This window comes from Mesoplodon bidens, assembly GCF_964165515.1.
Source record: "Mesoplodon bidens genome assembly, contig: HAP1_SCAFFOLD_557, whole genome shotgun sequence".
NCBI classification, from domain to species: Eukaryota; Metazoa; Chordata; class Mammalia; order Artiodactyla; family Ziphiidae; genus Mesoplodon; species Mesoplodon bidens.
The window spans coordinates 123343-146316 of NW_027671907.1; the positions used below are offsets into that span (position 1 = coordinate 123343).

At 44.2% G+C, this 22974-nt stretch overlaps 1 protein-coding gene across 21 annotated transcripts in view; it reads left to right on the plus strand.

Annotated features, from left to right (window-relative positions):
* The first annotated feature begins 4616 nt into the window (after positions 1-4616).
* LOC308610856 (zinc finger protein 112-like) overlaps positions 4617-22974 on the plus strand; it is a 101259-nt gene continuing 82901 nt past the window's right edge. For 18 of the 21 annotated variants that reach the window (XR_014014669.1, XR_014014670.1, XR_014014671.1 and 15 more), the window contains exons 1-5: positions 4617-5865; positions 6340-6390; positions 8482-8527; positions 10410-10536; positions 21620-21716. Coding sequence is in view for 8 of the 21 variants with exons in the window: in XM_081259846.1 (XP_081115972.1) it covers positions 5831-5865; positions 6340-6390; positions 8482-8527; positions 10410-10536; positions 21620-21716 (356 nt within the window). In the remaining 13 variants the exon portion in view is untranslated. Of the gene's footprint in view, positions 6422-8481; positions 8528-10409; positions 10537-18229; positions 19818-21619; positions 21717-22974 lie in introns of those variants that run through there. The other 3 variants (XM_081259847.1, XM_081259845.1, XR_014014681.1) reach the window with 2 other exon arrangements.

Here is a 22974-nt window from a genome sequence, read left to right on the forward strand (position 1 = left end):
ATGAACATTATCAATAACAGAACAAACGAACGTTTTAGATCTCTGGGGTATGATATCCTGAGAAGGACGCAACGGTTGCTTCAGTATTATTACTGACAGAAATAAACAACCAGATCTTATCACAAGGAAGCATCCACGTTGAGAGTCTCCTGTTTCACAGTTATGACCACAGGGAGCATAACTGGCCAAAGGTCCCAGCTGCTGCTCTTAAATCCATCACCACGTTTGCCTGGAGGCCGGCCTTGCCCCTGATTGCTCCTAGTCAGCACAGCAGGGATCCTAAGGCAGGCCATTTCTTGGAGACCAGGATTCCTCTGTCCAGTGACCTTTTTTCAAGGACTCTGGCAGCCTTGAAGGATTTTACGTAGATTACAAGGCAGTCTCGGATGATTTACCAAATCTTTCTTCCAAATCTTCACTCAGGGTCAGACTTGCACTATGAGCTGATAGTTCTGCCAGCCTTCCAGAGCTCCCTGCCATTTTCTCTCCGATGTTTTCCCTAATGAAAGATTTGTTCATTAAAGTCTTTCTCAGCACTTTGCCGTCTAGTTCTTGGAGGACCAGGACAAACCCCAAACCCTAGAAGCATCCCTTTTTGGCTCTTTCCAGTAACCTTCCTTTCCATATGGTAGCCACTAATTTGTAATGGTGTAGATTCACTTAGCCTATTTTGTACTTTATATAAATGGAGTCATGTAATAGGTGCTATTTTGTGTTGGCTTCATTTGCTCCACAGTATATCCATGACATTTATCCATATTGTTGGGAGTGGATACCTTTGATTCATTTTCATTGGTGGATATTATTGCAGTGTGTAAACATATCAAAATCTACTTATTAACCCCATTATTGGTGGGTATTGGGTACTTCCCCATTCTTGGCTATCACAGTTAGTGGTGATGTGAGCAATCTAGAATGTGCCTTGTGCACTTGTTTGAGGGATATTTCTATGGGTGGAACCAAAGGGTTATAGGGTATATGTTCAACTTTGGTAGATACAGTTGACCCTTGAAGAATGCATGGGCATGAGGGATGCATCTGAGTCTTTTATTCCATAGATGTTTTTAAAATATCTCTCACTTTTGGCCCAAGAGTGCTGCGTTTGGATTTACAGTGTTTCTTAACTTTAAAATAGTCCAATTTTTCAATTTTTTCTTTCACAGTTGGTGATTTTTTTGGTCTTAAGGAATTCTTCCTACTCCAAGGCAAAAAGGCTGTTATCTTACGTTTCTTTGCTAAAGCATCATTGTTTACTTTTCAAATTTAAGTCTGCAGATCTTCTGGAATTTATATTTTTATATCTTATGCAGTAATGATTAATATTTTTCCCATATGGATATCCAGCTGACTGAGAACCAATAGTTGAGCCTTGGACAACATGGGTTTAAACTACACAAGTGCACTTATATGAGGATTTTTTTTAATAGTAAATACTGCACTACTACACGATCCAAGGTTGGTTCAATCCTCAGATGCAGAATTGCCGATTATGGAGAAACCATGTACGTACAGAGGACTGGCTATAAGTTATACTTGGATTTTCAACTTAGCAGCGGGTTGGCACCCCTAACCCCCTTGAACCCTAGTTCAAGGATCAACTGTATTAACAAGAGTTCTTTCCCCTCTCTGCTGCAGTGTTTTCTTTTCTTTCTTTTTTCTTTTGGCCATGCTGCGTGGCTTGCAGGATCTCAGTTCCCTGACCAGGGATTGAACCAGGGTCACCACAGTGAAAGCGCCAAATCCTTACCACTAGACCACCAGGGAACTCCCTGCAGTGTTTTCTTTTTACACGTTGTTATAATGTCTGTTTCAACATGGATTTTGATGTCTATTATCTTGTCTATCCTTGAGCAAACACCAGACTATCTTATATTGTAGATTTATAGTAAGATTTAATGTGACTAATATCTTTCTTTTCATTCTTCTTTCAGATTGTCCCAGCTCTTCTTTTATTTTTTATTTTTATGTTTTTTTAGATGTTGGGGGTAGGAGTTTATTTATTTATTTTTGCTGTGTTGGGTCTTTGTTTCTGTGCGAGGGCTTTCTTTAGTTGTGGCAAGCGGGGGCCACTCTTCAGCGTGGTGCGTGGGCCTCACTGTCACGGCCTCTTGTTGGGGAGCGCAGGCTCCAGATGCGCAGGCTCAGTATGTGGCTCACGGGCCTAGTTGCTCCGTGGCATGTGGGATCTTCCCAGACCAGGGCTCAAACCCGTGTCCCCTGCATTAGCAGGCAGATTCTCAACCACTGCGCCACCAGGGAAGCCCCCAGCTCTTCTTGTAGCTCTTTGCTTTCCCACATAATATTTGTAAACATCTCATCAATTTCCAAGGGAAAAAATGCTGATGTTTTTATTGGGGTTTGATTGAGCCTATAGATCATTTTGAGGATTACTGATATCTTTGTAATATTGAATCTTCAAGCCATGAATATCACTATTTTTAAGAATTTCTCTTGGAGAAAAATAAAAGTGGATCCCATGTAATAAAATGTACATAAATAGACTCCAAAATATTTAAAGGACCTACATGTGAAAGATAAGTCTAGAAAGTTAATTTTTAAAAGGTAGAAATATATTTTTTCACCTGAGGAGTTTCAGAAGCACAGATATTAAGAAATTATTTGTTTATTATCTTATAATTAAAGATTTCTATTCCATGAAGAACACACTAGAAAAATTTTAGAAACACGTGCCCAATTAGGAAAGGATACTTGTAATTGGTAAAACTGAAAAGGTATTAATAATCAGAATATGTAATAGAAATGAGGAAGAAAAAGATAGCATCCACATTAGAAAATGGGACAAAAGTTTTAAGTAGACATTTATAGATGAAGCTACCAAGCATTTGAAAAAAAGATCAAACTTATTAGAAATCAGAGAAATTTAACTAAAACAAGATACTACTATCCATTTAATACACTAGCAAAGCGGTGATGAGTCGTCCAAATGAAGGTAAGTGGTTGCACAAAAACCTGACGTGCAACTCTTTGGTAATCTGGACTGGTGTAGCCATTCAGGAAGTCAATCTGGCTATATTATTAAAGTATACCCATTTGCTATGAAATAATTTCACTCGGGTATGTACTCCAAAGAAATTCTCAGATACGTCTATAAACAAATGTAAGAAGATGTTTATTTTATTATCATTGGCATGGCAGTTGGAAGAGTACAGGTAAAATGTGGGTGCAGAAAATGGAACTCTATGAAACAAATTAGATGGATGGGTGAATGTTTTTTTTGTTTGTTTGTTTTTCTGCGGTACGTGGGCCTCTCACTGTTGTGGCCTCTCCCGCTGCGGAGCACAGGCTCTGGACGTGCAGGCTCAGCAGCCATGGCTCACGGGCCCAGCCGCTCCACGGCATGTGGGATTTTCCCAGACTGGGGCATGAACCCGCGTCCCCTGCATCGGCAGGCAGACTCTCAACCACTGTGCCACCAGGGAAGCCCGGATGGGTGAATCTTAAAAATACACTCCTGGGCCTCCCTGGTGGCGCAGTGGTTGAGAATCCGCCTGCGGATGCAGGGGATACGGGTTCGTGCCCCGGTCTGGGAGGATCCCATATGCAGCGGAGCGGCTGGGCCCGTGAGCCATGGCCGCTGGGCCTGCGCGTCCGGAGCCTGTGCTCCGCAGCGGGAGAGGCCACGGCAGTGAGAGGCCCGCATACCGCAAAAAGAAAAAAAAAAAAAAAAAAAACTCCTGAATGAAGGAAATAAACACCAGAATGAATTTTTTTTTTTTTTTAAGAAGATGTTGGGGGTAGGAGTTTTCATCAATTAATCAATTCATTTTTGCTGCGCTGCGCCTTCATCTCTGCGCGAGGGCCCTCTCCAGCCGTGGCAAGCGGGGGCCACTCTTCATCGCGGCGCGCGGGCCTCGCACTATCGCGGCCTCTCGTTGCGGAGCACAGGCTCCAGACGCGCAGGCTCAGTAGTCGTGGCTCACGGGCCCAGCCGCTCCGCGGCACGCGGGATCCTCCCAGACCAGGGCTCGAACCCGTGTCCCCCGCATCAGCAGGCAGACTCCCAACCACTGCGCCACCAGGGAAGCCCCCAGAATGAATTTTATGACACAATATTATTTATATAAATTGAAAATATACACAAGTGCACATTTTGCACAAGAACACACCCAAAAGAAAACACATCAAACAAATTAGAATGGTAGCTTACGGGGTAGAGAAGGGAGTGGAGGGTGCCATAGGGAACAGGAGGTGAATAAATAAAACTTAATCATGTTACCGTATTTCATCATGCTATATCCAAGATTTCACTTTACTTGTAGTGGAAAGAAATCCTGTGTGCTATGTTGGCTTAAGTCAGAAATAGTTCTTGGAGGATATTTTCCTGAAAGAATTTGGAACAAATTTTTGAAAAAATCTTTGTTTATACTATGGATGATCTTTTTTTGTTTGTTTTGTTTGTTTCTTTAATTTCTGTTTTGTGGGTGTGTGTGGGATCTACTTTATTTTGTATTTCATTAATCTGATCTTATATTTTTCCATCTGCCTTCTTCAGTTTTATTATTCATTTATTAACTTCCTGAAATGGATGTTTTCTGAATCAATTTTCAACTTCCTTTCTACTTTATTTTTTTTGTTTTGTTTTTGTTTTCCTTGTTGTACGCGGGCCTCTCACTGTTGTGTCCTCTCCCGTTGCGGAGCACAGGCTCCGGACGCGCAGGCTCAGCGGCCATGGCTCACGGGCCCAGCCGCTCCGTGGCATGTGGGATCTTCCCGGACCGGGGCACGAACCCGTGTCCCCTGCATCGGCAGGCGGACTCTCAACCACTGCGCCACCAGGGAAGCCCCCCTTTCTACTTTAATATATGCTTTTAAGGCTCAACATTTCCCTCTATGTATGTGTTCCAATCTCCAGATCCAATTATGAATTTGAATGTTTCTCTTCATGGTTCTGTCAATTTTTGCTTTATAAAGTATCAGCTGAAGTTATTAGTTTCTGATAATTTGAAAGTTTTATGACTGTGAAGTGTCCCTCCGTATGTCAAGTAATGCTTTTTTCTTCCCCTTAAAGTTCACTTGGTCAAATAGCAATGTCACAGATTTTATAATTACAGAAATAACTTGAGACCTAGGATGTTGATGTCTGTCTCTAGAAAGGATTTTCCCTTGCTTTTGCACGGGTTGTAAGATGCTAACAAAACACGTTCACCTTTACACAATTTCAGGGAATGAGGTGTTTTGGCGTTTGGCTTCAGTCCCTGCCAAAGAAAGCCCAGTTTCCTTCTCCCCTTATTCCAATGGTGAAACTCTTTGGGGTTTACCAGGAAGCCTTCGTGGCTGGTAATGCTTTTCTGTGGCTTAGCCTCTTGAAGACGTCCAAGATTCTACTGAGTTTGTACGCCTTTCAATGAACAGAATCTACACTCTCCTGAGGCCTACACAGTAGAACGGCAAGACTGCCTGAGACCTTCTCAGGGATTCCGGAAAGTGAAAAGCAGAGTGAAAACATGTAGTCCAGAGCTCGTGCCGGTAGACACCCCCGCACCCACCCTTGCATTCTGGGACATGTAGTCCAGAGCTCGTAAACTCGTGTAGTCCCATATACTGCAGCTACAGTAAGGCCTCGCTGTAAAGGTTTACCCGCGGAATTCTGGGAAATGTGGTGCAGGAGTTCCGGGTTAGTCTCAGGCACTTCCGCCCCAGGAGGACACGTAGCAGCCATGTTTTGCTTGCTGACGGTGTTTCAGGTCCGCTCTTCACGACCCATTCAAGCTTCCCCGACATGCGCCTGGGGCCAACCTTTGCAGACCTTTCATTTGGAGAGAAAGAGGAGGAGCGGCTAAAAGCGGAGGTTTGAGGGCTTGGAGTGGTGATGTATGTCCCGCGGGCGGAGCTTCTTTGCGTTTGGTAACGTACCCGGGATGGGGTGGGCTCAGGTCGTGCCTCCTGGGGTTTGAGGGTCTCCCCGGTTTTCTTCACCCCTAACCTGACCCCGTCCCCCACCTATGAGCTAGCCCTACCGCTTCATACGGCGTCACACTGGGTGAGTTGCTTAACTCCTCTGTGCCTCCGTTGCTGTTCGGTAAAAGGGGGGAAAAAGGAATGCCTTGTTATTATAGTGTTGTGAGAAGAAACGAGATAGCACAAGTAAAAGGTCTACAACTGCCTGATACATTGTTGGTATTAATACTACGCTAATTCGGGAGGCACCCATTTCGCAGCGGGATTCTGTGAGCCCAGGAAGCTGAATTGTCCTGGACTCCTGGCCTGTTTTGGAAGGAGAGGACTTCTAGCTGGTACGGGGGCGGAAGCGGGTGCGGTATGAATTAGTGGGGATGGAAACACAGCCCTGGTATTTCACAGTCTCCTTTCCTTCCCCAGCCCTGGCTTCTCAAAAAGCACTGCACGGAGGAAGAGGCAACAGAGCCCCACGTGAGTAGGACTTGGCATTCTTCTACTTAAGGTATTCCTATAAATTGTAGAACGTATGGGACATGGGTAACGATGATAACTGAGCCTTGGTCACTAATTTCCATTCTAAAAGCTTTGTGCAAATGAACACATTTCCATCAGGCAGTGGCTCTGTGAATTGGTACTGCTGTTTTCTCTACTTTAAGGATGAGGAGCTGGGGGCAGGGAACACAACCCTGTTGGCCCATCCTCACCCAGATGGTAGGAGGCAGAGCTGGGGTTGGGACCCAGGCAGTTTGAGTCCAGCACCTGAGTTTGCTAATCCCTTTGGTATATTCTCTTTGAGCATAGGGTACTGGCTAGAATCGTATCATGAAAGTAGGTTGGGACTTAATTGTGGGGACCTTGAGAGCAAGGTTTAGGCTATTTTATGAGTTTTTAAGATAGTTTTCTCAACTGGGTCATTTATTTTATTTCAAATAATATGTATATCATAGAAGTAGCATAATCATGGAAAAATGCAGATATATACATAAAGAAAAATTTTAATTATCTATAACTTTAGGATGTAAAGATAACAGTTGTTAATGTTTTAGTGCCTTTTTGTCTGGTTGCTCTTTGTGTATGTTTCTGTGTAGTGGAGGCTGTTTTTTGTGGGACTGATGTTACACTGCAGTGCTACTCAAATTGTGGTCCACAAACCAGCGGCATTGGCATCACTTGGATAGAAATGCCCAGCCTTGAGCCCCATTCGAGACCTTCTGATTTATAATTTCTGCGTAGGGGGCCCAGGAGGCTGCACTCCAACAAGATCCCGCAGTAATTCACATGCACGTGAAAATTCGAGAAGCTCAAGAGAGGGTCTTTTGTGGAAACTGAGGCTGAGGAAATTGACCCTGCTGGATGTCACAGATAAAACTGAGCTGGATTCACCAAAGCCCTACTTAGTCCAATGATTTTATTCCCCCACTAATTATTGTCAACTGTCAGGGCCCCTTTCAGAATCCTGAATTGAGCAGAAGACAGCTAGCAAGTGTAGAGTCAAAATGGAGGTCGTTAGAAGTTGTGAAGATATATCTCTCCCAAGCTTTGGGGAGTGGAATCATTGCCATCTTTTGTACTAGATCGAACCCGGGCCCCCTGCATTGGGAATGTGGAGTCTTATCCACTGCACCACCAGGGAAGTCTCCCATTTATTTCTTAAACTTTCCTATATTTATAATGATATAGTTACAATTCAGATTCCTGTCTTTTTTCATTTGAATTAGGTATGGACTGTTAAACTATTTTTTATTGTTGTTGCAGAATCCTGGCTTTTATTAGGTCTCTTTACCTCTGTGCATAATTGTCAAAAGGGTACTTCCTGTTTAAAAAGAAAGTTAACGTATTTTTATACCTTTTGTAAAAAGTTGTCCATGTCAATTTAAATATTATTGTTGCAGTCACAAAATCTTTAGGAAGACAAGCAGAGATTTTCAGAAGTCTAAAGACTCTCACGTAACAGGGCAACAACGTATGACCTCCACATGTCTGACAGTCTTCTGTTGGTAGAAATCACATCTCTAAGGATAATTTCTAACCAAAATATCATCTGCTTTACCGCAGTTGCTAAGAAATAAGAAACCCTGACAGTGGTGTTCTCAGAGCCTCCTACCTTAGGACGATCTCACGAGGTGGATGCCCGTGTTCTCCCCCACTGGCAGAGGACAGAACTGAGGCGAAGAGGTGTGAATAATTTGCCCAGGGTGACACTGCTAGTGAATGGCGTAGCCTGATCACAGCCCATGCATATTGACTCCAAGACCTACTCTGACTTACATGGTCTCTGTTTACACCATACCCAGAATAAGAATGACCCCTGTGGAAGCTGCAGGCACACTGTGAGGGGGCCACTGTGTATGGCTGGGCAGGTCATTCCTCACACAGCCACTGAGGGGGTTCACGGGGGCATCTGGTATCTGCGTGGGGCTCTGCTCATCAAGCATAATCAGCTGTAGCCACCCCGAGGACTGGGAGCCTTGGTAATTCACAATGAGCACCACGTGGGTTAGTGACTTCTTTTTCTTTAAACCAGTTTCCATTGACTTCTTCTTTCCCTGTCTGTCTTGCTAGGACTCTGCACTTCCCCAGAAGGAGAGGGAAAATGAGCACATTCCAGGTGAGTAGAGCTTGCCTTTCTTGCTGTTAAAAACGCCATTTTTGTACTCAGATTGGACACAGGTTTTCCTCTTTTTTTTTCTTTTTCTTTTTTTTTTTTGATTGGAGTATAGTTGATTTACAATGTATTAATTTCAGGTGTACAGCAAAGTGATTCAGTTATACATATATATACATATATTTTCAGATTCTTTTCCCTCATAGGTTATTACAAAATATTGGGTATAGTTCCATATGGGTTTTCTCTTTCAAGGAGAGTCTAAGCATATGAGGACCTGAGTGTGCCATGTGTGCTTTTTTAAAAATTCCTGTTAAATTTAATTGGTTTCGGTTTTAATTTTTGTTTTATTTCATCATTTTTTTATTTTACAAGTAAAAGAAAAATTAAGGGAAATGAAGGACATCTTCCAGTCTACTGCTTACCTGCTTACAAATTAGCTGCTTTTATATTTCTGTAATCTCTTCATCATATGTATTCATGGATGTGTATTTGTATTTATAACATAGATACAGTTTTAAATTGTTTTTTTCATTTAATACTAGCTAACATTCACTTTTAATTGCTTTATCATGTTCCTGCAAACTTATGCACCTATTTTTTTTTTCCCCCCCCGGTATGCGGGCCTCTCACTGTTGTGGCCTCTCCCGTTGCGGGGCACAGGCTCCGGACGCGCAGGCTCAGCGGCCATGGCTCACGGGCCCAGCCGCTCCGTGGCATGTGGGATCTTCCCGGACCGGGGCACGAACCCGTGTCCCCTGCATCGGCAGGTGGACTCTCAACCACTGTGCCACCAGGGGAGCCCTGCACCTATTTTTTAAACTATTCTTTATTCACAGACATTTAGTTTAAAGACTTCTCCTGTTTTAGGAGCACTACAGTGACAGTGTTCCCGATTTAACCTTTTTCTCAAAATATCTGTTCTGAAGAATATTGCCCCTTTTTGCCCTTAACATAGTAGGTTTAGGTATTCAGAATTTAAGAGGTATGTTTTATATGTGGTGCCTTGGATGTTTTTTGGTAGAATATCCAAATACGGCAGAGCACAGCAGGATCAAACGGCTGCTTCACGCAGAAAAAATAATGTATTGTTAGAAGTTTTCTCACGACCAGAGTTAGATTCAGTCTTCCCCATGCTTGAGTCAGACCCTTTGTGTATTTTATTTACTGGTTTGTTTCTTTTTCCGTCTTATATTTTTTTCTAATCAGAGTAATACATGACCTTAGTTTAAAAAGTCCAGTGGTACTTAAAGCACTTGTCACTGCATAGACAGCTCAGAACAATTGTATAAAGAGGTGCTTGGTTTCATTTTTGTTTTAAATATAAAGAATAGGGGTTGTGAAAAAAGGAGGAACCAACTCAGACTCACCCAGAAAACCAAGGGTCTGGAGTCAGAGTATTGCATTCAAGCGAAAGACAGAAACGGGGAAAGAGAGAGTTTTCATTCAGAGACCTGGCATGGCCTTTTGGTTAATTTCCACCTATAACACTCCTTCTCAGCTGGTTCCCACCTCAATGAGAAAGCAGGTGCCATCAAATACTGCCAGGGCTAAATTGGTAACTGTTTCTGGGGCACTTGGCAATAATAATTAAACAGTGAAAGCTTTTTAGTTCAGGATCCAGTGGTTAGAATTCTAGGGAGTTTACTTATGAGTTGTCTGAGAGCCCCAGGTAAATACACAAAGCTTTCTCTTTCATAGCTGCACGTCCGGTGAGGCTGAGGAAAGTCAGTGTGTGGCATTGGCAGGATGGAAGGAGGGGGTGCTGGGAAGTCTGCACACCTCACAGGAGCCGGAGCAACTTCCCATCCTCCTCGTCTCCTCGGGGCTGCCCCTCTTCCACTGGCCACTGGGTATAAGATTGAGGTGGTGTTGTTTGTCGTAGGAGGCGGTGACCTTCAAGGACGTGGCCGTGGCCTCCACAGAGGAGGAGCTGGGGCTGCTGGACTCGGCCCAGAGGAAGCTGTGCCAGGATGTGATGGTGGAAAACTTCCGGAACCTGGTCTCAGTGGGTGAGGACAGCCTTTCTCTGCGCGTGTCTTTGTGCCCCGGTGTTTCAAGGCTTTGGGCCTCTTGAGGTGGTTCCCTGAGTTTGGGGACCAGACTTTTGCAATTCCTGTGGGACACGAGAGGATGTCTCTGGTCTTTCTAAACAGTGTGTTTCAGGTCCTTTTAAATTATTTTGTAAAAGAACTGTAAATCGACAGTATCTTGCTGTACCTCGTGTGTTCTTTTTCAGATTTCCCTCCCTGCCATTAGTGGATTATAATGCCAATTTATTGAGCCCTACGTGTGATTTTTTAATGAAATAAAATAGTATAGAAAATATCAGAGTTTCTTAGGAAGAGTACAACACATTGCAGCAGAAACTCTGGGCGATGGCGTGAGTGGTGTGAGAGCCAGTGGGAACAGATTTCATGAAAAGAGACATTGGTTAGATATAGGTCATTCAAGCTTCGTTTTAGTAATGTATACTTTTCTACCTGTGTATCTAGGTTGTGAAATAAATGCTGTTTCTTCAGTGGGTCGTGATACAAAGTTTGAAAAACACAGCTTTCAATACCTTGAATATGCAGTTGGAACTCAAATTTCTAGTAAACTTTCGCTCTAGCCCGTTCATGTTAACTTGTGACTTTGCATGTTCTCATTCTTCAAACGAGATACAAAACATACAGAAAGAGAAGAGAGGCTTTGGTTGATGAATTCAGCAACCCAGATAGAAATTTAGGTGAGAACCAAGCAGTCGTGAGTTCCTGTGGTTGGCTCTCGATCTGTTTTGCTTCTCACCAGCCCTGTGCTGTCCATCACCTGGTCCCAGTTGGAAATCTCTTTCCAGGATTATTGCATAGTCTTTGTACTGGTCACCTGTTGCCACCCTTCTCCTCCCACAGTTTGTTCTTTAGGTGGCAAAGTGATCTTTTGTAACTTTAAGTCAGGTTATGTTCTTGTTTCAAAATTCTCTTGTGGCTTCTTTTACTTAGAATACAAACCACTTAAAGTGGCTTCTAGAGCCTTCTGTGGGCTGCTGTTCGTTCTCCACCACCTCCCTGAATACATCACCTCTCCTCCCTCTTACCCTATCTTTTCCAGACCTGCAAAGGATGCTTCTGCCACAGAGCCTTTTCCTTGTCCTTCTCTCTGCCTGGAATACTCTTTCACCTGTAATCTTTTAGGCCTCTACTTCTTTCAGTCAGTCACCTTAAAGATGAGGGGGTGGCTGTCCTCTGACCACCCTATGGAAAATACAGTCCTCTCTTTCTTACTCTCTCTGCCCTGCCTTGTTTTGTCTCTAAGCGTTTCACTCGTGTACATTTTGTTCACCTGTTTCTCACCTCTTTCTTCCACTGGAGGGTAATCCAGGAGTGCAGGAGGAATTCGGTCTGTTATATGTTTATTGCTCACTAGCCTCAGTGCTTAGCATAGTCTTGGTACATGACAGGAACTCTTAAATATTTCTTGAATAAACGAATGAGTTAATGGATAGAGAAATTAGCCTTCCATGAAAATAGCTAGTAGGCGGTGAACAAATCCGAGTGAATAAGGGATATTGCTAAATGTTTTTTTGTCTTCAAATGAATTCCTAGCCTAATTCTAACTTCTCAGGTGCCCATGATGTGTGTATGTGTGTGTTTGCCTTTCTGTACAAGTTGGCCCTCGTCAACTTGCACAAAAAATATGTATAGAACCTGTAATTATAACCAAACTGAGTAAAATGCTTTCCCTGTGACTTTCCTTGAGCTCTTAGTAGCAGAGCAAATTCATTTGGGGAGGAAATACTGTTTTGAATGAGGATTCTTATGTCTACTTCTTAGGTAACCCTCCCATAGAAGGAAAGAAATTTCTATTTCCTTATCCCTTATACCAGGGGAGAACAGGTCTCAGAAAACAGCCAGCTGGTGAGTTAGCCTTTCCCTTAAAAGATTTGCCCCGCTGCGTCCGATTTGCCTCCTCCAAAGCCCACCTCACTAATAAGAAATCGATCTTTGTTAGCTCTACAAACATTTTGTGTGTGTGTGTGTGCATTTGTATGTATCTTGTAGAAGGCATTTTAGATAATGTCACCTTGAGTGCTTTGATCATTCTTTAATAGTTTCTAGTCTGTTTCTTCTCAATACTTATCACAGGCTATGGAATTTATTCCCAGCTCACTCATAAACCCCATTCTTCACTTTGGAACTCATTCTTGTTAAAGACCAGTGTACCTGTGTCCAAAAATTTTCCATGCTGTTTTTAAAGAGACAGCATTCTTCCCTAGCCTCTAAATTTTGACTCCTGCTTGGCAGGGGGAGTGGAGGAACATATTAGGCAGCACAAATGCCTCAGAAGGATCCAGTGCACAGGTCTTCATGCTTTTTTTTAACCCCACTGATTCTTAGCACCTTTTTTAAAATTAATTAATTTTTGGTTGCGTTGGGTCTTCGTTGCTGCATATGGGCTTTTCTCTAGTTGTGGTGAGTGGGAGCAGCTCTTCGTTGCGGTGCGCAGGCTTCTCATTGCAGTGGCTTCTCTTGTTTCAGAGCACGGTCTCTAGGAACGCGGGCTTCAGTAGTTGTGGCACGTGGGCTCAGTAGTTGTGGCTCACGGGCTTAGTTGCTCTGCGGCATGTGGGATCTTTCCGGACCAGGGCTCGAACCTGTGTCCCCTGCACTGGCAGGCAGATTATTAACCACTGTGAGGCAGCTACACCCTTGTTCACTTGTACCTGCATGTAGTATATTTTCATGCCCCTTTCCTCTTTGTCTGGGTGCAGGTCGTTCTTACAGGGTGAAGAGGGTGAGGAGGAGACACAGTGTGATGGGGGAGCGGTCTCCCCTTTTTCCTGAACCTGGGCTACGGGTGCTGTAGGCTGGGCAGTGTCTCGATGTGATCTCCGGATTCCTGAAAAAGGAAATTAAAGCCATAATAACATGCATGGGCCATGCCGGAAGCTGAGGGAGCACGTGTGGTAGACGAGAGAGGGACATTTGCATGACGTAGCTATGTCGTGAGCTTAGTGTCTGTTGGCCGTAGGACGGAGCGGTGTATCTGGTGTCATCTGTGGGCTTTTCATGTGCGTGTGGGGGGATACTGGAGCGGTGTCTGTATACAGGGGTGTGGAGTATGGTGGTGAGGGCTGTGGTATGTGAGGGATGCGGATGGATGCGTGTACGACGAGGAGTGTGAGTTTGGAAATATCGGTGGTGCATTACTTGTGGAATGGGGCTGTGATGCTTGGGGTTTCTGTGTGCACTGAGAAGGGCTGTGCCTGGAGGGCGGATGTATGTGTGAGCTGTGTGGACCTGAGCTGGAGGGTGCTGCTCTCAGGCTGGAGGTCTATGATGCAGAACTCTGTCCTTCTCTGGAAGCAAAGGCAAAGACAAAGCCTACATTTTCCTCTGAAGATGCTTAATCTGGTCCCTCTTCCCTCCACCTCAAGCCCAGACCTTTCCGGCCCCTGCTCCTTGACTTCCCCACCATGGTAGTACCGGTATTCACACCGCCCCCCCCCAGACTCAGCTGGCATCCACTCCCTCGTAACAGCTCAGCCATCCTGCCCAGGCTCCTCCACAGAGCCCTCATCACCTCTGATGATCCTGGATTTCCTCTCAGCCTCCCTGGGATCTGTGTGCCTCCTGCCTCACAGCCAAGCAACCCCTCACCTGAGGAGCCCCACGCCCTTACCAGTGTAGATGAGCTTGCGCGGAGTAGAAGTACAGAAGAAGTATGTAGAGGCAGAGGAGACCTCCCCTGCCCCTGGGCTGCAGCCTTGGGCCACCAAAGTGGATCCAAGCTGAGGGGGATCCTCTTGTGACTTGGAGATTCCTGAGGGAGGAATGAAAGGCTCAGGGTGGGTTCATCAGTCCTCTGTCCACAAATATTTACTGAGTGTGTGACAGGTGTCATGTGCAGTGAATACACACAGTTGAGAGTGTGGTTCCCAGTGGATACTCCAGGATTTAATTCCAATCAATACTTATTCTCTCCCTGTCTAGTTGGTAATGTAGGCCTCGGTGGTGACTGTGAGTATGTGGGAAGAGTGAGTGATGTGTATCAGTTAAGTCTGTGGTAAGTGTGGGGTTGGTGTGGGGAGCACAGTGCAGATGTGTCTATCTGTGTCTGTGGCCTTTGTGTGCATGGTTTCTGTTCACAAGTCAGGAATTCTGGGACATGTAACTTTTCCTCATTACATGGTGTGGCTTGTATTTATGGTGTGTGTTCATTCATTGATTCACCAAGATTCAGTAAGCAGCTACTTCTGTGTATCCGGCACTCTTCCATTGTTGTAGTCTCTGGTAACGCTGCGCATTCTAGTAGGGGAAGACACACACTAAACAAAACTACAATAAATAAATAATACATCAGCTGGTGCTAAGTATATAAGGGTTGCGAGACTTAGCGAAGAAAAATACAGGGCACCCAGTTAAATTTCAGTTTCAGATAAACCCAGAATAATTTTTTAGTGTAAGTATTCCCATGCAGTATTTGGTCTTACTTAGTTTTAGTGTAAGTATGGCCCATACAATATTTGGGACATACTGATACTGAAAAATTACTTGTTGTTTATCTGGAATTCAAATTGAACTGGCTAGCCCATATTTTATCTGGCAACCCTGACATGGGTTAGTGAGACTGTGGTTTACTGTGGTTTGTACAGAGCGGGTCTGGCATTACTCAAGAATGTGTTACAAGTGTGGTGTGTATGACACGTGACTGGTTCTTATAGAGGTATTTAGAGATGGCTGAAGATAGCTGTGTTTGTGTGAGAGTTGAGGAGATACATATATATATAGTGTGTGTGTGTGTGTGTGTGTGTGTGATATATATATATAGTGTGTGTGTCTATGTACATATCTCATCTCCAGCGTTTGGTGTTGGAGGAGAGGATTGTGATACAGGTGGGTTGTATGAGAACGTAGTACAGGAGGGATGCGTGTATATACCTCCATGTGCTGTGTGTGGTTTAATAAGGAAGTTATATGTGGGGTGTGTGATATTTTTGCTGTATCAGAGTGTCCATGGGTGTATGAGTTACTGTCTCATAAAACACCCCTACCAAGAGTTCTGTATACACTCTTACGTACGCCGAGTGTCAGCCAGGTCCAGGCAGGGTGACAAGAACTGTACCACGCAGACTTTATATCTGGTAAGCACTCTCCCCCCATTCATCCCGCTCTTCTCTGCACTACCACACACACACACACACACACACACACACTCACACACACACACACTCACACACACACACTCACAAACCACCCCACACACAGGAACATAGCGAAAAATATTCTGAATGGTCAGGGGCAGTCATTGCCTTCCCCAGCCTGTCCCAGCCACTGCCTGAAAATCTGCCTGCTGTCTAGAGCTCCATTCCCAGGGCCCATCCTACAGTCTCCAGGGCCCTGGGCCTGGTAGGAGCTACTGGGCTCTAATCTGGGGCAGAGACCTCTAGCTGGAGCTCTGGGGTGACCACCCCTCTCCCAGGGCAAGGTACTCGCCTACATTTAATGCACGCAGGCACCACGTGGCCCGTGGCTCTCAGAGCTCCCCGCAGGACCCTGAGGACATTTCTCACCCCCGCCCACGCTGTCTCAGTCTCTGGAAAACCCTTCCCTTCCCTCGATCTCCTTTGGGAGATTCTTCCTGTTGAAGGAATAAAACCTCCTTGCTTTCAATATGACACCATCCCTAGACAAACAATCTTCTTTCGAACTGCATTCCACTTGTCAAGATCCTTTTCAACAGGGCCTTCAACTCATGGGGCTTCTCTTTCCAGTTTGGTGAAAGAGACCATGCAACTCATGGGTCTCTCTCAGCATCCTTGCATCCTTCACATCCCCCACCTCATGACCCCAGGGAAAGATCCAAGAGAATAAGAGAGAAATCGGGGACTGAGAAAAGCTGCACCTCTAGGTCTGTGCAAGCAGGATGCAGCCTGCCGTGAGTCCGACAAAGCTCCAGGCCCGGCTGCCCCAGGAGAGAGTCCTCAGACCAGCGGAGCTGACCTCCCATCTCCCAGGGGGCATCTGGCCGTTCTGTGCCGTCTCACACCACAGGGAGCCTCCGGATGGCTACGGCAGCATCAGTGAGACAAGGTCTCTCGCTCCCTGCTTCACAGGTGACACGTTCTCAGTCCCCCTCTTCCTAGAGAAGGTTCAGTTTGGCAGAAACCCATGTGCCCCAGACAAGTTGCCCCCCACATACCTCCTCCCTTCTGGGCAGTTTCCTGGGACTCTTCATTTTCCAGACGTTTCCTCTTTTGTCGCCGTTCCATCGTACCAACTAGAAGTCTCCCTTAGAAGATGCCTCAAGAGACGTCCAACTCCTCCTCTTCCCTACAGGTTGGCCCTTGTTGGCTCTTGGGCAATCCGTTGAAATGATTCAATGCCAATAAAAATAGTCAAGTCTCCTAAATGGCTGAAAAACTTGTACCACTTAGTGAACCAGCAGTACTGCCTAGTGCTCACCAGGGCTGTTACGTTTGCAAGGTTGCCAGGCGCACAGCCCAATTCTGTGACCTCAATGATGACATCAGAGCATTCGGTGGACCTAGGTTGAGCACAGTGTCTGCAATAGCACAGGCCCCATTTTCAAGAACAATTCCTGTTTCCCAGCCGAACCTTTCCCGTGAAAGGGAAAGGTTCATACCATATCTATTATAAATTGTATCATACCATATCTATTATAAAATGAACATTTTGATTGGAGATCTTTTAATGTCTTTTATATAGAGATTTAATATGAATATTTTAAATGGTCTCCAGTTTCCCTGTGGATTATTGACATTTTAAACTCTGCACTTCAGTTTTCCCTCAATACGTGTAACTTTGTCACGGCTATTTCTGTACTTAAAGATGAGGAACTATGTAATTGATTTCTTCATTTTTTTCCCATCTCTTTCCAAGGTACTGAATTTGATTGTATCTTACGAATTAGTGAAAAATGCTAGTCCTTGAGGCAGGACATTGGGCCCTTTACCAAGTAACTCAACCTGTCTGGGCTTCAGCTTCTGTATGTGCGAGCAAGAGGCTTGGCCTAGCTGACTTTTCAAATGCTGTGTTTCTTTGATTCACTCTCACTTACTGATCTGCTCCTTAAGAAGAGGGTCTGTTCTCATAAAGTAACAACAGTCTTTTCCTAACCTTGGGTTGGGCGGAGTTTAACTGTTCGTACTCAGTTTGTTAGTTATATTTACTTCTACGTATGCTTAGCTCTAACTAATTTATATGGCTCTTGTGACTATTTTTAGATCTTCTTTTTTTCTTATTTTCTTTTACAGTTTCTAATTTGTTATCGCCAGTGTAGAGGAGCCTGATTGATTTTTAAAATGCATTGATCTTGTATGTGTCTGCCTTGTTGAACCGTCTTACTAGTTCCTGCTAGTTTATCTGTGGGTGCTTTTGGGTCTCCTAGATAAATGAGCATATTAAATGTAAATAATGTGCTCTTTGGGTAAAGTTTATTTTCTTACATCTCTATATATAGAAGCAATATGTTGAATTGATTTAAATATTTAAATACTTACATACCTGTTATCACAATCTAACGTTCTTGATCTTATTTTCTTTCAATCAATATTATGTTTTCAGGATTTATCCACGTGAATCCATATAGATCTAGGTCTTTGATTTTTGACTGTTCGATATTATTTCATCACATGCGTATAGCATCATTTATTTTCCATTCAAGCATTATTGGACAATTGGATTGTTTCCCTCCCTTCTCTAGAACAAACAACGTTTCCTAGAATATCCCTGAAGATGTCTGACAGTCGAGAAGGGCCAGGCTGCCCGAAGATTCCTACTTGCTTTTAGCGACCTTCCAACTTGCCATCTCCAGCCAGCAATTTGAAGCACAGATGAAATGAAACCTCCCCCAAGTGTGGAGATCTTAGGAGCTTCCTAGAAGGTGGGAGGTTCATGATAGGCATCCTGCTGGGATCCCAGGGGAGTCTGAGCTGGCCTGAACCTCATCTTCCTCCCCCACCTCTCAAGAGAAATGTGGAGGAAAGAAGACTTCAAAACCTGTGAGTAGGCAGAGGGAGAGAGATTGGGGGCCGAAGCTGCAACTGAGGTCTTGGAGTGGGCTGTGAGGACGCAGAGCCTCTAGAGAGCCAGGCTCTGCCTTCTGAGCACTTCTCCCCTAAGGCTGCTCGTCATTCAGGTGATACCAGCCATATAGAGCCGACTCGGCCCACACTGTCACAGAAAGCCTTATCAGAATCTCTTCTTCTTCATACACTCTTGTGTCTGTTACTTGGTTATTGCCTTTGGTGCTCCACTGATGTGAACCACAGTCGCCAGGGGATGGAGGACACTAGTGACCCATCTTGCTCTGTGGCCTCAGTCCACAGCTTGAGGGTAAGGGAAGAGGCCAAATGAAGGTCAAGAAGGAAAGATGGCGTTTGAAGAGAAGACCTGAGTTAAGGGTGTCTTCTCAAGGCTTGATGAATGAAATGTAGCTCCAGTACCTGAAGTCCTGCTTGTTCTCAAGGCTGACCACGGGGCTGGGTGGGCTGGGTGCACTCAGTGAAGGAACCGTATACACTTAGTATTTCCTTGCTTGCTCACACTTGCCCTCGTCTGATACACACTCTGCAAGACTGATCTTCCCCTGAAACAACTTTCCACCTGCCACTGTCATCTCGTGAACATTTGCTTCCCCTTCCTAGTGTCCCCCTAGAATGCCATTGCCGCCAATTCATAATTTGATAATCATGCTTCTTACCATAGTCTCAGCAACTTCTGATAAATTTTATTCACTTTATTCCATAGTCTTCACACATCAGTAATCTTCCTTAACTTCCTAGCTGCAGGTTAACCCATTCGGAATCATTTCTTTTTCTTTCTCTTCTTTGGCAAATCCTTTCTATCTTTTAAGGTCTTTTTCTTGTCTCTCTACCATCCTGCCTTCCTGAACTTCTTTTTTTTTTCCGTTTAAGTAACCTTTCAATCTCCTTCCCCAACTTCCTCATAAACATTGAGATTTTATTCCTCACACGTTAGACAGCCGTTTATGAGTGGCCAGGCATAATGGACTCAGAATGAGTTGGCACCCCCGAGGTACCTGTCTTGCTGGGGAGCCACAGGTGAAGGGCTGGCTGCTGGACACATGTTTGCATGGAGTCAGGCTGAGTGGCCTCAGGGTGTTTGCTCTGCACTTGTGTGTGTTTCTCCCTAGTTGGTTTCCTTGTCCAGCCACCTGTGACCTCCCTCCATCCAGCCCAGGGAATCCTTCTCATCACAGGGGTAGGATGTTTGTCTCGTTTTCATCACATCCTTTCCCCAAAGTTTGGTTGTGAGTTGCTCCCATTCCAAAGACCTTTCCTCTTTGAAGAGAAGAGAGAAAATCTTTTCTCTTCTTTTCTCTCACTTCACTTCTGCTCTAGTATCTCCTCCGTCCAGAATGGCCCCCTGACTCAAATGGGTGTCGATCCGAAGATGGCAAGAAATGCCAGCAATTCTGAAATAATAATACGGATGTATCAGGGACACTTGAAAACCTTTATCCCGCCACATTCAAAAAAATTGCACTTCCAGTGTATTCAGAGTCTCAGTGTAGAAACACAAATGATGTAGAAATTGAATGACACTCAAGTTTTCCTTTCCTCCTTTCCTGATGTATTCTAATCCTCCAAGTTAACATGATTAACTATTTGTTATGTAACCTTTCAGACATTTTCTACACATCCACACTTTTCTTTTTCTCACATAAGATTGTGAACTAGGTCACTTTCAACATGCTGTGATTCTGTGTTTCACTGTCTCCCACCGAGTCATCCACAGATGAAGTAATCTGTTTCATGGAGAAATATGTCCAATAGCTAATAGCCAATGTCTGTGGAGCGCTTACTCTGTGTCGGTTTCTTGTAACTACTTTACAGATCTTTTGTACAGCGTACCCATGGACCAGGTACAATTATAACCCCCAAGTGACAGATAAGTGCAGATAAGTACAAATAAATACAGAGGCCAAGTGACTTGCCCAAGACACTGGAGCAAATCAAAATCCATGCCTCTGTAATCATTTTGCTCTATTGCCTCTGTCTGGGAGGCTCGATGATTTGGCAAGTAAAACCTTAAATACCATGTTCCATTTTTATATCTCTGACACAAGCGTGGGGCTGTGATACGGGGTAACTAACGTGACTACTTTTGAAAACCCTTATGCACCTGGATGAAAGTAAGCCAGGGACTGCAAGCTCTAGATTTAAGGTTTCCTACCAACTTTTAAAACGAGCTTCTTGAATGCAATTTATGTAATGTCAAGTCTAGGATGTAGTCCAGATAGTAACAGAAAAATGGAGATAGGTAGAAAAATAGTTAAAGTTGACAAGTATTGGGAGTGTAGTATTTTGGGGGCCAGCATGTAGACCACAGGAAAACTTGCTGTTTCCATCCCAAAGGGAAGAGCCCTACGTTGCATCTGCCAAGGTCCCTGGGGCAGCAAGTGTGCTCACTGCTTAGTAAAGAAGCATCCTCAGTTTGATAGAATCATATGGGAGCCTTACATTTGGTTAGCCGTTCTACATTCTTGATGTAATGATATTTTCAGGGTGTGGGAGGATATCAAGCTCTGAAAATACCCTTGGAGAGATTTGCTTATTAAGTTTGGCTTTTTCAATCTCCCTACTACTTCTTTACTAAACACCAGGCGGTTTCCTTCACTTTTCAGAACCATGTTGTTTTTCCCTTGTCTAATGAGCTTTGAAATACTTTTGGATGAGCTATTAAGTTTGGGAAAAAATAAACATCTCTTTAAAACAAGGAAGATAATAACAATGACACGTAGAAAAAGCTCTAAAACAGAGAATATCCTCCATTCTGGCCAATGAGTGGGGGTGGAAGGTTCGTGCTCGCTGTCCAGGACGTAGAAGTAAAAGCTGAGGAGGCGCTGAGGCGTCTCCTGGATCTCTATAAGCCTCCATCATTTCTGCTGAGTAGGGCTGACAGATAAAATATAGGCTGTTTAGTTAAATATGAATGTCAGAAAAACAACGCGTACATTTTGAAGATAAGTATGCCCCAAATAGTACATAGGATCTACTTATACTAAAAGTGATGACTTATTATTCATGTGAAGTTCAAGTTTAACTGGGTATCCTGTATTTTTATTTAGTAAATCTGACAGCCCTACTGATGATCCACAATGGAGGCAGTTCAGGAGTGGTACATGCTGGCTCTCGGACAGTCAGGAATTGCTTCAGCAGATCCAGGTACCGTATGAAATTCTTTCTGGATGTAGCTCAGAAGCCATGGCCAGCCCTTGACTGCAAGTACTGCCTCGGGTTTCCCTGAGGTGGGGTAAACCTTCCTCTTAATGGCCTTTTGGTAAGTCTGGAAGACCATATCCAAGGGGAGCCCCAAAGTCAGTTTCATCCTCACAACCATGTTTCCAATTCCTGGAATTGGCTGCATGTGACTCATAAGAGATGAGGAGGTTTGTGAAAATTGGGAGTGTCATAGCTTGAACCCTTTGTAGGTAAAGTTTTGGTGTTCTGAGAGTTTTAACAGGAGCAATGTGAAAGACTCCAGGTCCCCGGGTAGATAGAAATAATCCTGTTCTACTTCTGTGTATGGGACAAGTCTCTAATAGTTCAGAGAGCAAGTATCTGGTCTTAGAAAGAGTGATCCAAGCTTGGATGTTTCTGGTGACAAGGCAAGGTCGTGAGTTTGAAGTTCACCTTTTATGGTTGAGGAGACAATGAAGTTGTCAGAAGGGCAATCGTGGAGGAGACGTTGGCTTCATCCATTGTGCAGGCTTGTATATGTGGTTCTATGTAGATTGTGTTTCAGAGGTGGAGCTTGTTTACAATTATGAACATTCTCTGACGTGCTTTTTGGACCTTCATTCCCAGAGCGAGAGTAGTGCCAAGGTTCTAGAAATGCCCTGGATATTCTGAGCTGTCAATGGCCTTTCCCAGGTACTGTTCCCTTGGTGCTGCTCCTTGAAATGTGCAAAGGCATTATCATCTGTTTTGTGGCCGGTCCTAGCATTGTGAAAGGAAGCTGCTGCACTTGGCTCAGAGGATTTAGGATGTGGTTGGAGTAGATGGGCCAAATTTAGGTAACTGGTGTTACTATAGACAAGGAGAACAAATTATTGGAAGTGGAGTTGTCTGGGATGGGAATGATGTTGCAATTTCACAAATGCTCCAGGACCAAGGAAGACAACCAGAAGTACTGGGATTGTTTTAGGTTGCAGGTAAGAGACGGAGGGATGGACTAGAGATTGAGCTCGTACAGCTGGTCAGTGTGTTGTTCATTCGTTCATTCATTCATTCATTCATTCATTCATCCAACACGTATTTACTGAGTTACTATCATGTGTCAGTTAGTCTGTTAGGTTTTGTGATACGATAGTGAAGAAAACAACTTCTCAGTCTTTAAGGAGTGTATAGTTCAGTCAGAGAGACTGGTAAAGAAATAGGTAATTACAACATCGGAAATAAGTCATTTGATAGAGGAAGTAGG